Source organism: Bos mutus, chromosome 1, assembly GCF_027580195.1.
Source record: "Bos mutus isolate GX-2022 chromosome 1, NWIPB_WYAK_1.1, whole genome shotgun sequence".
Taxonomy (NCBI): Eukaryota; Metazoa; Chordata; class Mammalia; order Artiodactyla; family Bovidae; genus Bos; species Bos mutus.
The window spans coordinates 82,462,597-82,481,211 of NC_091617.1; the positions used below are offsets into that span (position 1 = coordinate 82,462,597).

The 18,615-nt window shown below is 36.9% G+C and overlaps 1 protein-coding gene across 9 annotated transcripts in view; it reads right to left on the reverse strand.

Moving 5' to 3' along the window:
- YEATS2 (YEATS domain containing 2) overlaps nucleotides 1–18,615 on the reverse strand; it is a 103,538-nt gene that overhangs the window by 63,501 nt on the left and 21,422 nt on the right. For 8 of the 9 annotated variants that reach the window (XR_011464536.1, XM_070372584.1, XM_070372592.1 and 5 more), the window contains 5 exons: nucleotides 16,073–16,170; nucleotides 15,469–15,561; nucleotides 12,198–12,443; nucleotides 10,429–10,544; nucleotides 651–812 (listed from right to left, as the gene is read on the reverse strand). Coding sequence is in view for 8 of the 9 variants with exons in the window: in XM_070372584.1 (XP_070228685.1) it covers nucleotides 651–812; nucleotides 10,429–10,544; nucleotides 12,198–12,443; nucleotides 15,469–15,561; nucleotides 16,073–16,170 (715 nt within the window). In the remaining variant the exon portion in view is untranslated. Of the gene's footprint in view, nucleotides 1–650; nucleotides 813–10,428; nucleotides 10,545–11,009; nucleotides 11,067–12,197; nucleotides 12,444–15,468; nucleotides 15,562–16,072; nucleotides 16,171–18,615 lie in introns of those variants that run through there. The other variant, XM_070372611.1, reaches the window with a different exon arrangement.

Here is an 18,615-nt window from a genome sequence, read left to right on the forward strand (position 1 = left end):
TACAGGAGATTTCATTGATAATAAACCAGAACCATTTCTACAATACATTCATATAGTGAACATACATGTGATAGGTAACATCACATATAGATGTGAACAATACACCTAAATGAAACAAATTTTACAAGAGTGTATACATATAATGTGTGTGTGTGTGTGTGTGTATAAAATCATTCCATCTTTGTGAAATAATCACAACAAAAAACTTCAATAGCTATGCTAGATTAAAAACAGAGGAAAAAAATATCATTAAAGGTTACTTCTGAGAGGGTGAGATCATGGGGAACTTACAACATTAAGTATTTCTATAAAGTCAGAATCCTTTATTAAATTCTAATATATTCTGATAATCATAAAAACAGTAACATTTTTATATTTATCTATATCTATATAAATAAGTTATTTCCAAAGGAGAGGAGAATAAGCTGGTGTAATTCATATGGTAACAACCTGATAGGTGAGGATGGTACCTGTTCAGTGAGACAGAAATCTGCAGTAAAGAACCACAGCTAAAATTATATTGTGACTAAAAGCCAAAGCTGAAAAAATTAATAATAATACAAGAATTTCAAAGTTCTTAAGTTAAATCACTTTCCTTCCACTTCAGTAATTCTGTACTTCTCAGGTTTAATAACTCAAATAGTGCTCACCTAACTTCCACAAGGTCATTTGGTTTATAGCTGGGATGAAGAAAGAACCAAACTTTCTTGACAAAATGATTAATACTGGGTTCTCTACGAGAGCCTCGGACATATACCATCCACTTGTGGGTTGACTGGTCATTTTCTTCTCTCTTATCAGGAGGTATATACCTAGAGTAGGGAGAAAAAAAACGACTTGAAATCTTTGTTCCTAACAAACCAATTAACTACTACTTAAAACAAGATTAAAAATCAATTACAAGAAGAAAATGGGAAAATTTACACATACATAAAGAGTAGACAACATACTACTTACCAATTAATAGGTAAAAAAGAAATCAAAAGAGAATTAAAAAATACCTAGAGACATCTGAAAATGGAAATAGAGCATACCAAAACTTTAGTGATGCAGCAAAAACAGTTCTAAGAAGGAAGTTTATAGTGATAAATGCCTACATAAAGAAAAAAAGATCTCAAATTAACAACCTAACTTTATACCCTAAGGAACTAGAAGGAGAAAAACAAACTAAACCCTAAGTTAGAAAAACGAAAAAAAAAAAGGAAAGAACAAAGATCACAGTGGAAACAGAGACTAAATAACACAATAGAAAAGGTCAAAGAAAGAAGAGTTGGTTTTTTGAAAAGATAAAATAGACAAACATCTTTACACAGACTTACCAAGAAAGAGGAGGGACTCAAACAAATAAAATTATAAATGAAAGAGGAGATGTTACAACTGATACCACACAAATACAAAAGATCATAAAAGACTTAAGAACAAGTACACATCAACAAACTGGACAACTTAGCAGTACTGAATAAAACCTAGAAATCGACACCCTATCCAGACTGAATGGTGAAGAAACAGAAATCTAAACAGAACAGTTACTAGTAAGGAGACTGAATCAGCAAACAAAAACCTGCCAACAAAGTACATTCCAGGACCAGTGGTTTATTTAAAGGGTGAATTCTACCAAACAGATAAAGAATTGATTCCAATCCTCAACCTCTTCCAAAAAATAAAAGAAGAGGGAACACTCAATGATCTCATTTTATGAAGCCAAAATTACCAATACCAGAGCCAAATGACGATACTACAAGAGAAGAAAATTATAAGCCAGTATCCCTGATAAAGGGCTTCCCAGGTGGCTCAGTGGTAAAGAATCTGCCTGCGAATGCAGGAGATGCTGGTTCAATCCTTGGGTTGGGAAGATCTCCTAGAGAAGAAAATGGCAACCCACACCAGTATTCTTGCCTGGGAAATCCCATGGACAGTGGAGCCTGGCAGGCTACAGTCCATGGGGTCACAAAAGAGTCATATATGACTGAGTGACTAAACAACAATCCTTGATAAAAGTAAATGCAAAATTCTTCAACGAAACATTAGCAAACAGAATTCAACAGTACATTAAAAGTATCATACAACATGAGCAAGTGAGATTTATTCCAGGCATACAAGGATGGTTTGACATCTACAAATCAATGCAACACATCACATTAATGAAATGAAGGCTAAAAATTATATAATCATCTCAAAAGATGCAGTAAAAGCATTTGACAAAATTCAGTATCTATTCATAATAAAAATTCTCAACAACTGCATATAGAGGAAGCAATTCTTAAAATAATAAAGCCACACATGACAAGTCCACAGCTAAGATCATACTGAATGGTGAAAGCCAGAAGATTTTCCTCTAAGATCAGGAACAAGACAAGGATGTCCACTATTGCCATTTTTATTCAACACAGTACTGTAAGTCCTAGCCAGAGCAATTAGACAAAAAAAAAAAAAAAAAAAAAATAAAAGGCATCCAATGAAAAGGAAGTAAAATTGTCTCTATTTGCACAAATCATAATATCATACATGGAAAAACCTAAAGACTCCATCACAAAACTATTAAATGAATTCAGTAGAGTTGTAGGATATAAAATCAACATTAAAAAATCAGTTGTTTCTATATACCGACAACAAACTACCAGAAAGAGAAATTAACAATAATTTCATTTACAACAGCATCAAATACAATAAAACACTTAGCAATTTAACCAAAGAGGTAAAAGACCTGTACATTGAAAACTGTAAGACACTATCAACTATACTTCAATAAACAAAAATAAAACTAAAAATCTATAAGACACTGATGAGAGAAACTGAAGAAGGCAAAGATATTCTGTGCTCAAGAACTGGAAAAACAGTTAAAATGTTCATACTACAATGCAATCTCTATCAAAATTCCAATGGCATTTTTTACAAATAGAAAAACAATCCTAAAATCTATGTGCAACCAGAAAAGATTCTGAATAGCCAAAACAATCATGAGAAGGAAGATAAAAGCTGAAGGCATCATGTTTCCTGGTTTCAAACTATATTACAAAGCTACAGTAATCAAAATGGTGTTGTATTGCAATAACAACACATAAACCAATGGCACAAAATACAGAGACAAGAAATAAACTCACACTTACTGGTCATTAATTTCCAACGAGGAAGCTAATATACACAATGAGGGAAAGGACAGTTTCAATAAATGTTGCTGGGAAAACTGAAAAGCCACATGCAAAACAATGAACTGAACCTCTATCCACACCAGACCCAAAATCGACACAAAATGGATTCACAAGTTAAATTTAAGACCTAAAACCATAAAACTGGAAGAAAGTATAAAGGGCAAGATTTTTTTATATCTGTCTGGGCAGTGATTTTTTGGATCTGACACCAAAAACAGAGGCAATAAAACCAAAACAAGTAGAACGACATCAAACTAAAAAGCATTTGCACAGGAAAGGAAACCACCAACAAAATGAAAAGACAGCCTACGGAATGGAAAAAAATACTTCTAAATCATGTATCTGATAAAGGGTTAATATTCAAAACATGAAGAACTCAAAAAATACCAAAACAAAAACAAAACAAAAATATCTAATTTATAAATAGGCAGAGGAACAAACTCAACTTCCAGTTACAAACAAGTCATGTAATGTACAGGTAATGTATAGCTATGGTGACAGATGGTAACTAGACTTACTGTGGTAATCATTTTTCAATACATAAAAATATCAAATAACTCTGCTGTCCACCTAAAACAAGTATAATGTTGCTAGATCAATTGTACTTCAATTAAACAAAAATATTTTTAAGGAGATATAGATAAACATATTAACATACACACAGGAATATTATTCAGTCCTAAGAAAGAAGTAAATCCTGCCATTTTTTACAACATGGATAGAAAGACCTTGATGGCATTATGGTATGCGAAATAAGTCAAGCAAAGAAAGACAAATACTGCTTGGTATCACTTCCATGTGAAATCTAAAGAAAAATCAAATTCTTAGAAGCAGAGTAGAAAAATGGTTATCAGGAGCTGAAGAGTTGGAGAAACTTTTCCATTTAAAAAAAACCCTAAAATTCAGGCAATATTTAATAGCCATATTACCTAACCAAAGTAAGTCTTTGCAGTTAACCCTTTTCTTTAAACTCTTTTTTCAGGGTGGGGGGGGGGTAGGCCTGAAGAGGCATTCCCTTGAAGTTTTTTTATTTTCTAATTATCAGTCAATTTAAAAAAATCCTGCTTTTCCTGCTAAGTGGGTACACTAGGTAGAAACAAACTAGCATACTTTATTCCTGGGTTAGGAAACCTCTAGCCTGTGGGGTGATTTCATTCAGGTTCAAAAGTGCTAGAACTCAGAACTCTTCTGTTTCCTACTCATTGCTGTCAAGGTTCCAAGTGGTTTCTTTGTCTTTAAAGAAAACAAGTCATTTCCCTAAGTACTAACCATGGCAAAACTAGAATCCTTAGCCCTTCCTTTTGAGGCTCTGGCTTTACTTCATTAAAGAAAGAAAGAAAGAAAGTGAAGTCACTAAGTTGTCTCCGAGTCTCTGCGATCCCATGGAATGTAGCTTACCAGGCTCCTCCATCCATGGGATTTTCCAGGCAAAAATACCGGAGTGGGTTGCCATTTACTTCATGAGCCCCCCTTATAACATTCTGTTGGAAAATAAGGTCATGGCCTTCTGTACATTAATCTATGTCTATGGTTATCCTTAGCAATACAGTGGGCCAGGTTGCCTAACCCAGTTTTTCTTTAGGAGTACTCATGTCCTATCTTTATCTTTGCTCTTCCATATATAAAAGCCAGCCTATGAATTTAATGAACCCTATCAGCACTTTAATCAGAATATCTACATATCAACTTAGGAAGAAGAGATATCTTTACAACACTGAGCTTTCCTATCCATGAACATGCCATACTGCTCTAATCATTTAGTTCCTTCATGTGTTTCAATAAAATTTTTATTTTCATAAAAGGCCAGCATATCTTTTGTTTATTATGCTACATTATTTATTGCTAGAGTAAATGTATCTTTTAAAAATTGTTTTCTGTAAGTTTGTCATACAGAAACAATCAACTTCTGTGTATTGACGACGATGATATTTAGCTGCTAAGTCATGTTCAACTCTTTCGCGATCCCATGGACTATAGCCTACCATACTCCTCTGTCCATGGGATTTCAGGCAAAAATAGTGGAGTGGGTTGCCATTCCCCTCTCCAGGGGATATTCCCGACCCAGGGACTGAACATGCATCTCCTGCATTTTGGCAGGCAGATTCTTTACTACTGAGCCACCAGGGAAGCCCTCCTTACTACTTTTAAAGTTTAAATCTCTATGTCTTTTCTTTTAGTTGTTATCTTAGATACTCTAACAAGTATTGTTAACAAAGTCTAAAGTATATCAATATTTTTACCCTCTTCCAGAACAAACAAGGACTTTATAAGTCTCATCCCAATCATTCCTCATTATTTATAAAGTCCACCTGTCCTTAAAGCCCAAAACCCACAAATTACACATAATTGTTTGAAAATGTCATTAACTGTTTCTCCCCAGTCTTTTTGTGGCCTGGTGAGCCTACCTGAATTTCTAGTTTTGGCCTTTTCTGGGCTGACATGTCTTGTACTATAGGTGAGACCTCAACACAACACATTAGTTCTCTTAGCTAAATGCATGCTAATTCTAAAATAACTTGTAAAACAGAAACCTAATTGCCTTAGTCATATTTTATGCTTCTATTTAAATACTACAAAGACTACTGAACATCTCTGTATTATCCTGAGATTCTTAATGTACTTTCTGTTTGTTATCAGTGGTTCATTAACTGGGATTTGGAAGACTCCCCTGACATCTGATTCCCCTCCCCAGATATTCAGTGTAATTCTGAATCCTTTAGTTTCAATAATTGAATCTAATTTAAATTTTCATAAATATATCAACTTATTCACCAATCAACATTTACTGAACACCAACTACTGTGAGACACAAAAACAAACAAGATACACTTTCTAAAGAGATTCCAGTCTGATTTGGAAAAGATATATGAAAATTGGAAATAATGATACAATGTTACAAAAATGACAAGCAGCATGGAAGAAATGCCTAGTGAGGAGAAGAGCAAAGAGTTTTGTGAGGAAATAACAGGGGCGGTGACCGAGAGTGTCAGGCTGCGTCAGCACAGGCGTGGTCGAGAGGAGCTACCCCACATCTGAGGTCAGGGGCGGTGGCCAAGAGAAGCACCCCACGTCCAAGGTCAGGCACGGTGGCCGAGATGAGCTACCCCACGCCCGAGGTCAGGGGTGGCGGCCGAGAGGAGCGACCACACGCCGGAGGTCAGGGGAGCCAGCCGAGAGGAGCAACCCCATGTCCAAGGAGCGGAGGCTGCACAGGCACAGGAGGGCCAAGAGGAGCTATTCCACGTTCAAGGTCAGGAGGGGCGGCCGTGAGGAGACACCCCTCGTTCGAGGTAAGGAGCAGCAGCTGCGCTTGCTGGAGCAGCCGTGAAGAGATACCCAACGTCCAAGGTAAGAGAAACCCAAGTAAGATGGTAGGTGTTGTGAGAGGGCATCAGAGGGCAGACACACTGAAACCATAATCACAGAAAACTAGCCAATCTGATCACAAGGACCACAGCCTTGTCTAACTCAATGAAACTAAGCCATGCCGTGTGGGGCAACCCAAGATGGGTGGGTCATGGTGGAGAGGTCTGACAGAATGTGGTCCACTGGAGAAGGGAATGGCAAACCACTTCAGGATTCTTGCCTTGAGAACCCCATGAACAGTATGAAAAGGCAAAATGATAGGTACTGAAAGGGGAACTCCCTGGGTCGGTAGGTGCCCAATATGCTACTGGAGGTCAGTGGAGAAATAACTCCAGAAAGAATGAAGGGAAGGAGCCAAAGCAAAAGCAATACCTAGTTGTGGATGTGACTGGTGATAGAAGCAAGGTCCAATGCTGTAAAGAGCAATATTGCATAGGAATTGGAATGTCAGGTCCATGAATCAAGGCAAATTGGAAGTAGTCAAATAGGAGATGGCAAGAGTGAACGCTGACATTCTAGGAGTCAGTGAACTAAAAATGGACTGGAATGGGTGAATTTAACTCACATGACCATTATATCTACTACTGTGGGCAGGAATCCCTTAGAAGAAATGGAGTAGCCATCATAGTCAACAAGAGAGTCTGAAATGCAGTACTTGGATGCAATCTCAAAAACGACAGAATGATCTCTGTTCGTTTCCAAGGCAAACCATTCAGTATCACAGTAATCCAAGTCTATGCCCCAACCAGTAATGCTGAAGAAGCTGAAATTGAACAGTTCTATGAAGACCTACAAGACCTTTTAGAACTAACACCCAAAAGAGATGTCCTTTTCATTATAGGGGACTGGAATGCAAAAGTGGGAAGTCAAGAAACACCTGGAGAAACAGGCAAATTTGGCCTTGGAGTATGGAATGAAGCAGGGCAAAGACTAATAGAGTTTTGCCAAGAGAATGCACTGGTCATAGCAAACACCCTCTTCCAACGACACGAGAGAAGACTCTACACATGGACATCACCAGATGGTCAACACCAAAATCAGATTGATTACATTCTTTGCAGCCAAAGATGGAGAAGCTCTATACAGTCAGCAAAAACAAGACCGGGAGCTGACTGTGGCTCAGACCATGAACTCCTTATTGCCAAATTCAGACTTAAATTGAAGAAAGTAGGGAAAACCACTAGACCATTCAGGTATGACCTAAATCAAATCCCTTATGATTATACAGTGGAAGTGAGAAATAGATTTAAGGGACTAGATCTGATAGACAGAGTGTCTGATGAACTATGGACGGAGATTTGTGACACTGTACAGGAGACAGGGATCAAGACCATCCCTATGTAAAAGAAATGCAAAAAAAGCAAAATGGCTGTCCGAGGAGGCCTTACAAGTAGCTGCGAAAAGAAGAGAAGCGAAGTGCAAAGGAGAAAAGGAAAGATATAAGCATCTGAATGCAGAGAGAGATAAGAAAGCCTTCCTCAGCCATCAATGGAAAGAAATAGAGGAAAACAACAGAATGGGAAAGATCTCTTCAAGAAAACTAGAGATACCAAGGGAACACTTCATGCAAAGATGAGCTCAATAAAGGACAGAAATGGTACGGACCTGACAGAAGCAGAAGATATGAAAAAGAGGTGGCAAGAATACACAGAAGAACTATACAAAAAAGAGCTTCACGACCCAGATAATCACAATGGTGTGATCACTCACCTAGAGCCAGACATCCTGGAATGTGAAGTCAAGTGGCCTTAGGAAGCATCATTTCGAACAAAGCTAGTGGAGGTGATGGAATTCCAGTTGAGCTCTTTCAAATCCTGAAAGATGATGCTGTGAAAGTGCTGTACTCAATATGCCAGCAAATTTGGAAAACTCAGCAGTGGCCACAGGACTGGAAAAGGTCAGTTGTCATTCCAATCCCAAAGAAAGGCAATGCCAAAGAATGCTCAAACTACCGCACAATTGCACTCATCTCACACACTAGTAAAGTAATGCTCAAAATTCTCCAAGCCAGGCTTCAGCAATACGTGAACCGTGAACTTCCAATGTTCAAGCTGGTTTTAGAAAAGGCAGAGGAGCCACAGATCAAATTGCAACATCCACTGCATTATGGAAAAAGCAAGAGAGTTCCAGAAAAACATCTATTTCTGCCTTATTTACTATGCCAAAGCCTTTGACTGTGTGGATCACAATAAACTATGGAAAATTGTGAAAGAGATGGGAATACCAGACCACCTGACCTGCTCTTGAGAAACCTATATGCAGGTCAGGAAGCAACAGTTAGAACTGGACATGGAACAACAGACTGGTTCCAAATAGGAAAAGGAGTACGTCAAGGCTGTATACTGTCACCCTGCTTATTTAACTTCTATGCAGAGTACACCATGAGAAACGCTAGGCTGGAAGAAGCACAAGCTGGAATCAAGACTGCCAGGAGAAATATCAATAACCTCAGATATGCAGGTGATACCACCCTTATGGCAGAAAGTGAAGAGGAATTAAAAAGCCTCTTGATGAAAGTCAAAGTGGAGAGTGAAAAAGTTGGCTTAACGCTCAACATTCATAAAACTAAGATCATGGCATCTGGTCCCATCACTTCATGGCAAATAGATGGGGAAACAGTGGAAATAGTGTCAGACTTTATTTTTTGGGGCTCCAAAATCACTGCAGATGGTGAATGCAGCCATGAAATTAAAAGATGCTTACTCCTTGGAAGGAAAGTTATGACCAACCTAGATAGTATATTGAAAAGCAGAGCTATTACTTTGTCAACAAAGGTCCATCTAGTCAAGGCTATGGTTTTTCCAGTGGTCATGTGTGGATGTGAGAGCTGGACTGTGAAGAAAGCTGAGCGCCGAAGAATTGATACTTTTGAACTGTGGTGTTGGAGAAGACTCTTGAGAGTCCCTTGGACTGTAAGGAGATCCAACCAGTCCATCCTTAAGGAGACCAGTCCTGGGTGTTCACTGGAAGGACTGATGCTGAAGCTGAAACTCCAATACTTTGGCCATCTCATGGGAAGAGTTGATTCATTGGAACAGACCCTGATGCTCGGAGGTATTGGGGGCAGGAGGAGAAAGGGATGACAGAGGATTAGATGGCTGGATGGCATCACTGACTCGATGGACATGAGTTTAAGTGAACTCTGGGATTTGGTGATGGACAGGGAGGCCTGGCATGCATGATTCATGGGGTCGCAAAGAGTCCGACACGAATGAGTGACTGAACTGAACTGAACATTCTTAAGCTGTTGAAGATTTATGTCTTTATCCATTCCTAAACACTTGGCAAAAATGATGATGCTCCTATTAGACAGCATGAGACATACCGTTAGATAGCCCTTTAGCTTGGAGGAATTCTGTCTTCAAGACCTGCTTTATAACCTTTTGTTATAAATTTAAAACATTTCAATTTGGGTAACCAAACAAACATTTTTAGGAATTAGGTAAGGCCCCTAAGGATAGAACTAGGTCAGAAGAAGTCAAAGTTCCTCCAAAGTTATCCACACTTACATGCTTAATAAAATATATAAAAGTGGGACCTCCCTGGTGGTCTAGTGGTTGGGACTCTGTGATCCCTATGCAGGGGGCCTGGGTTCGATCCCTGGTCAGAGAACTACATCTCACATGCTTCAACTAAGACCCGGCACAACCAAATAAGTGTTTTTAAAAAATACATAAAACTTCATGTCTGCAAAAATTTTTTTTACTAAGCACAATTTTATTCCATGTCAAAGATGAACAGATACAATGAAGGAGTCTCAAGTTTCTGGACCTTCAATTACTTTTAAAACAACTAAGAGTTTGGGAAAAAGAATTCCTGAAGCCTATTCCTACTATAATACTATGATAATAATACGCCAGAATATTACCAAAACTGGATGATTGAAAATGAGACAATTCGACTGAATACTCACTTGGACACATTGCCCACTACTATTGTTTTCTTTACAAAAAGTCGTGAAGTCTCATCTCCTGTAAGATCAGTATTCCGCTGCTCTGTTTTATGGGAGCCAGCAATACTAGAAGTGTCCTAGAAAAAAATCATAATCAAATTTCATTTTCAATTTGTATAATTTTCAATAAGTAGAAACCACAAAATCATACAAGGTACAAATGGACTAACTCAATTTTTCTTTTTTTTAATTACAAAATTCTCTGGTTTTATGGCTCCTCTCAGAGTATGAAAGAATAATTTTACTGTAATTTTTCTATTATAGAAAAAGTCTGTACACTGTAACTCCACATATATGTGTGCTTTTAATAGTCATACATAGCAGCTTTTATATGCAAATAGGATGTAGAAGAATACATAGGAAACTACTACAAAGGTTACCTCTGGGAAATGGGAATGGGTGATAGGGTCAATGAAATTTTACCTTTTTTCCAACCATCCGTACTATTACAAATTTTTCAGTAAGAAGGAGTTTACATATAATGGTTAATTTAAAGTTTGACTATGGAGAAAGACAGCCAGTGTTTAAGACTTGGACCTTACATTTACTGGATGTATCATCTTGGTAATCACTTAACTTCTCTGTCTCAGTTTCCTCATCTATAAAATAAGGGTGATAATAGTATGCATCTCAGATTGTTTTGTACAGTTCTTAGAAAGTGCCTGGTACACAGTAAACACTAAGTATATTACATAAACATGAGCATGTATGTTACATAAAAGATAGCAGCCTTCTGAACCCTATGACTAGCATGACCTAAATTTATCTTAATTAAAAAAGAAAAACATATACAGTATTTCCCCATAATTTATACAACAACTAAATCCAAATATTAACAGTTCTGATTTGGGGTAGTTTAATTACGAATGACTTTTCTGTTCTCCCTTACTTTTCTGTAGTTTAAAATTTTCAACAATGAACTGAATGAATTTGTAATCAGAATTTTTTGTTGGGGGGGGGTGGCGGTGAGTCATGCCACACAGCATGTAGGATCCTAGTTTTCCCGACCAGGGACTGAACCCATGCCCTCTGCACTGAAAGTGCAGCCTTAACCACTGGACTGCCAGGGAAGTCGCCAGAAAATATTTTTATCAAAAATAACCAAATCTTTGATGTCTGAGTATGTGGAAAGCAACCTAGGAATTTCCTCTATCACAGAACATCTGGTTGAGAAAAACCACTGGTCTTTCCTAATGAGGATTTGATAGTCAAGTATTATACCAAGAATTTCATAGCAGTGTGAGACGGGAATTCAAATAACAAACTGACAGGATCAAAGAGTAATAAACAGTTTTCAATTCTACTTATTATTTTTCAAGTTTCTTTCAGTTATTAAAGCATCTTAGAACATTAAATTTCAAAGAGGAACTACTGAAGAGACACTGCTCTTGAGAGAATAAACCTGATAAAGTAGAAAGACCTTGGGCAAAGTTAAGGTACTGCCAACTCCTCAAGGTTTCTTTCCTCCTATCTACATGAATGGCATCTGGGAGAGTTGGGCAATGATCAGAGATTTGAATTGTAAAGTCAGAAAGACAGAGGTTTAATTCTCAGTTCTGATACTTGTGGACAACTATAACCTTAACCTCATAGAGACTGAGTTTCCCCATCTCTAATAGTGATAATCAACTTATATCTTATAATTCCAATAAAATGAAATACTGTGTGTATACTTAATAAATATTGGTTCCCTTCTCTTTTGGCTCCCTTCCACCCATCCAACTATATACCCTTCCAGTATTTCGGCTTGGTCTCTGCTCCGTGTTGCTTGAGAGTCTTTCTTCTATATCCATATTGCTGTTAGTGTCTTTGTCAGATAAGAAGTCATTGTGTTGAGATAAAGAATCACTTTCTGAATGATTGGCTGATGGTGTTTCTGATCTCTGATTGGCAGGAGATGATGACCTAGATGGTGATTCCAAAAATTTCTTGATAGCAGGATGATTAAAAACCATTGTATCACATGTCTTTGATCCCTGCAAAAATGAAAGTAAGCAAAACAAACTTTAAATCATATCCAGCGAAAGTAGGCAAAAATTTGATCTTTCCAAAAACCCTTATCTATTTCGGGATCACGGCTGTGCTGTGCTTAGTCACTCAGTCGTGTCCGACTCTTTGTGATCCCATGGACTGTAGCCCACCAGGCTCTTCTGTCTACAGAACTCTCAGCCAAGAATACTGGAGTGGGTAGCCATCTCCTTCTCCAGGGATCTTCCCGACCCAGGAACTAATCAGGTCTCCTGCACTGCAGGCAGATTCTTTACCATCTGAGTCACCTATCCCCATAAAATAGAGTCCAAATCAACAAAAACTGCAGAATGAGAAATAATTATGCAAAGGTCCTAACACTAAAAGCTAAAGATTCAAGTTCTCAGAAGGTAAATGAAAAGTAAAGATAAATATACACTAATAGTAACACATGGAAGTCAGATTTGACTTTAAAAAATGTCTCATATTGCTTGATTCAAATACATCATCCATTCTAAATAAAACACTCCTGTAAGAAATATAAAGATTTTTAAAAAGCATATATAAAATGACTCCCACATAGGACAAAGTATAGCACAGTCCAGCACTGAAGCCAGCCTGGGGTATTTTTTGTGTCTTATTACTTACACATAAAACAAGAAGAGTTGTTACTTGATACAGATACACTGTACTACTGATACACTGTAGTTACTTCCAAGAAGTGAGTTTTAGAAATTATTTAATTGAAATTAAAATAATTGTTTTAGTGAGTAAGAGAGTCAGAGACTAGTGTTTCAGAATTCAAAGCAACAAAGCTTAATTTCAAAAATAAAAGTTTACTTTACAGCTATAAATGTATTTTGTTAGAGGAAACTAAAAATAAATTTTAAGTGGCAGATTATGATAGACAAAATATACTTAAATATCCTTAAATAAATCCTAATCAGAATATAACAAAAAGTGCATTTTAGACCATCAAATAGCACAGTTCAGTACTGTTAAATAGTTTTTTTTAAAAAAGGGCAACAAAACATCAAATGAATAACCAGCTCTTCAGAGGAGCTACAGTCCTATGTAACACAGCTGCTAGTGCTCGACGTCCATCTTGTTGACTCCAATGGCAAGCTATATAACAGATGACATTGGAATCTGCCCTGGGTTGAACAGTTATCTCCCACAAATTTTTGTCCACCTAGAACCTATGAACGTTTCTATTTGAAAATCAGTTCTTTTCAGATGTAATCAAGTTAAGATGATGTCATATTGGATTTGGGGAGGCCTCACTCTGGTGGCTCAAATGTAGGAGACCCAGATTCAATCCCTGGGTCGAGAAGATCTCCTGGAGAAGGAAATGGCAACCCACTCCAGTATTCTTGCCTGGAAAATCCCATGGACGGAGGAGCCCGGTAGGCTATAGTCCATGGGGTCGCAAAAAGTCGGACACGACTGAGCGACTTCACTTCACTTTCACTCAAATGACTAGTGTACTACAAGGAAAGTTGGATACAAAAAGAAAAAGAGAAGACACGTAGAGAGAAAAGTCTATGTGAAGTTAAAGGCAGAAACTGGAATGATGCAGCTACAAGCCAAGCAATGCCAGGTACCGCCAATAACCACCAGATGCTAGAAGAATCCTTCCCTAGAGTCTTGAGGGAGCATGGCCTACCCAACACCTTGATCTTGGCCTGCTAGCTTCTAGAAGCATGAGATAATAAACTCCTGTTGTTTTAAGCTATCAGGCTTATTGTAACTTGTTATGGTAGCCCAAGAAAAGTAGTTCAGACTCTAAAATGTAATACGGAAACTTCTGCAGTAGAAGAAACTACTACTATCTAAGATTAATCTCAAATAACGCTTCAAATTTCTCCAAGTATCATGGATAGCCTAAAGCTCCACGGGATGACAAGACGACCCATACATGACAGGTATCTCTTATCAGCCGAAACCACAGGGAATGGCGGAAAGCAGTATGCCACCACACTCCCCTCCACGAACCCTGACTGAATCCTGTCAAAAAAAAAAAAAACCAGCTTTGAAGATATTCTGGGGAAAACTGAGAAAAAGCTGAATATGGATTGGTTATCAAATAATATTAGGGGCTAATTCTCTTAAGTATTATGACTACACAGAAGACAATCTTAGGATTAAGTATTTAGGGATGAAGCATCATGATGCTTAGAACTTACTTTTTAAGGTTTCAGAGAAAAATAAAGATGATAAAGTAAACTTGGCAAATTGTTAAAATTGTTGAAGCTAAGTGATGCATAAACAAGTACTTATTTCACCTTTTCTATATATTTGAAAATTTTCCAAAGTAAGCAGGAAAAAAACCAGGACTTCTTGAATAGGGTAAATCTGCTACTGCTACTGCTAAATCACTTCAGTCGTGTCCGACTCTGTGCAACCCCACAGACGGCAGCCCACCAGGCTCCCCCATCCCTGGGAATTCTCCAGGCAAGAACACTGGAGTGGGTTGCCATTTCCTTCTCCAGTGCATGAAAGTGAAAAGTAAAAGTGAAGTCGCTCAGTTGTGTCCAACTCTTAGCAACTCCATGGACTGCAGCCTACCAGGCTCCTCTATCCATGGGATTTTCCAGGCAAGAGTACTGGAGTGGGGTGCCATTGCCTTCTGCCATTCATTAGCAGTAAAAGAGAAAAATCAATCGATCTATAATTTACGCCAAAGCCAACTATAAGGAAATGAACAGGAATAAGGCAAGTTAAAACTGAGTTACACTCATCTTTGTATCTGCAAACCTAACAACAGTGCTAAAAATTAAAGAAGAATTAAGTGAAAGAAAATAAAATGTTAGTTATCATTATTGACAGTGCAGAGAGGTATACCTGAAGGATATGAGTGAACACAATGATAACTGTATGTATTAATATATACCCAGGAAGGCAGGCTAGGCTTCTTGAATTCAAAAGGTCAATATGAGAAATTTTTGAAGGCAGGGATTCTACATCAACACTAATTTCTCTTCACACATCTATATAGGTGGTCAGAAATGACTGCTTACGAGGAAAACTTACCTCAGAAACTTTCAGAAGTCCTGCAGAAGCATAGTAGTTTGCAACAATGCAGGCACGAAGTTTATCCATCATCCTTCTTGCCTCAATCAGTCGCTAAAATAAATGTTATTTTTAAAAATGGAAATAACAGAAGATATATACAAATAATTCATAAATAAGAAATGCAAATGACCCCAAAAAGTAATCAAAGAAAAACTAATAGAAACGACCATTTCCACCTCAGATTGGCAAAATATTTAAAAGGATGACAAAATATGATGTTTGCAAGAACATATAGACATATTAATAAATATGTATATTCATTGAGAAATGTCCACAAAGACATTTATTTGTGGTTGTCCACAAAGCACAAGAGCAAACAGGAATTATCTTTTGGGATAGAATTTCAAGTGATTTTTTTCTTTATCTTTTTCCACCATTTCATTTGAAGAAAAAAAAAAAAAAAAAAAAACATAGGTCTTTCTCCCGTGAAATGCGAAAGCACCTTTTAAAAGAACATCAAAGGGGAAAAATACACTGTAATTCTACTTCAACAGATTTTTTAAAGTTCATTACATACAGTTTTTTCAATAGTTTTGTTTTTTTCACTGTAAGATCATTATACCTGGTCAATGACCTCAATTTCATGTTCCTTATTCTTCATTTCAAGTGCAAATTGTTCCTTGATAATAGTCTCAATTTTCTGCACAGCAGCATCTCGAGCTGCACAAAGAACATAAAATAATCCAAGTCAGTATGCAATTAGTCAGTTGCTATCTTGATTCAAGCAACAAAAGCAATCCCAGAACAGTACCTCTGAAGTGGGGAGCCTAATGATGATCACCACAACCAATAATGAAAAGTTAACATCACTAATATTCAAACAAACTGATATTATGTTTTCTGACACGATACACTGACAAGACTCCACCGCTCTGTGGCACTCCTTCTAAAAATGCTGTCTCTAACCACAGTGAACATCAGACAAACCTAAATTGAAGGACACTACAAAATTAACTGGCCTATATATTCAAATATTAAAGTCAAGAAAGACAAAGAAAAGTTGAGGTGACTACAAGAGACTAAAGAGATATAACAACTAAACCAACTGCATGATTCTGGAGAGGGGGCAACAGTTATAATACTGGGACAACTTGTAAATCTTGAATGTGGACTGCAGATTAGATATGATGTAAAATGTTAAAATTTCCTACTTCTGATCACTGTACTGTGGTTACATAAGAAATCTGTTCCAAGGAAATATACAAGTGTTTACAAGTGTCTAATATATCTTCTGATGACTTAGAAAAAATGATGTGCATATATATCTGCTTGCACAAATGCACATGTGTGTTTGGGTTGAGGGTGGGAGCAAAGAATGATAAACTAAATGAGGCAAAATGAAAACAACTGGTAAATTAATCTGGGAAAAAGACATGCAAGTTTTCCTTGTGATTTTTCTGACTGAAACCATATCAAATTCAAATTACCAAAAAAGAAAAAGAAACCTATGATGATTCTGAGAGAAACATGTGTTGACTTCCGAAAAACCATAACCTTAAGGGAGAAAGTAAAGAGTTAGCTATAAGGAGAGGCAGTCTGTGACCTAAGAACAGTTCAAAAGAAGGCAGAAGGTAGATCTAGCAAGCAAGTCAGTAGTTTCTGATCACAACTACCTGAAGGATACAGCAAAAAAGACACCTCTGAAAGCAATTTAATTCAGATGATGACTATTCAAAGTAATATGTAATTCAAAGAGTTAAAATATACTATGAAATGTTGATTGATTACAAGAGAATAAAAAAAGTTGAATGATTGCTTGAAAAACCTGGGATTTTGCATAATGATGCTGTGTGTGTAATATGAAATAACTACCACCCAGGCTTTGGGGTGTTTAAAAAATTACAGAGAAAATTTGGACCCTTGATCACCCATGTCATTTTCTCCCCATAATATATGCCACTAGACTAACAGTTTAAAACTAGTGCTAGCATAAGCATTCTTGTGGATATGCCTGCATTGAAGCAAATGACTAGCTTTCTTCATATCTGATGAAAAGAATATTGCCTAGTTTTATGGTATGTATCCTTGTATACATAAACCCTGTATATAGAAACCAGCTGATAATCTTAGGGGAGGCTAAATAAAAGTCAGAGAGACTGTTATCACTGAAGGTGGATTTATCATAAGCTCCTCAGAAGTAATTCTAAAATATCTCTTTCATGGAACAAGGAAAAATAACGCTAATAAAATGTTTGGGAACATGTTAGATTAGATTTAAATTGAAATTATGATGTTTCCTAAAGCAGCTTTCCCAATTCTTATTTTCATTATAAAAATTGATATGCCATGCTATACATTTGAATAATGAATTTAAGTTTCATGATACTTTCATATTTATTGGACTTGTTATTGAAAGCAAATAACATATCCTTCTAAATAAAATTACAACTGAATCGGAAGAAAAGCTGCAGTGAAATGTTTCTATTATTTGGAATTTGATTGGATAACTTTCAGTCCACAGAGACTTCTGGGGTCCATATGGCTTGACTGCACCTACACAGACAGGAGTTTCCTTCACCATTAACCTTGGGGTCCTTGATGTTTGTGGAGCTGCAATACCTTATGTATGACTCTGAGATCTTCAACTAGCTGTACTTACATAGATTTATTATTTAAACAAATAACAATATTTTGTTTTAAAAACTCAAATACAGCCACTTTTTTTTTGAGATAGCTTAAAACATTCTGGGTAATTGTAGATGATTTGGTCTTCAACTAATTATATGATCTTAGGCAAGTAACTTAATGCCTAAGTTAATGTGCCCCCACCAGAGCTAAGTACAGAGATCACAGTTTCCCAAATCTCCATCATTTATATTCCACCTTCAAGTTACCTACCACATCTGAGAACCATGTGAAATATCTAAGTAAAGCCATTAAATAATATTCTTTAAAAATGTCAGCTCTTGGGTTAAATAAGGAGTTTGGCATGAATATATACACATTACTATATGTAACTTAGATAACAAACAAGAACCTACTGTACAGCTCAGGGAACTCTACTCAACATTCTGTGATAACCTGTATGAGAAAAGAATCTAAAAAACAATGAATATATGTATAACTGAAACACTTTGCTGTATATCTGAAACTAACACAACATTG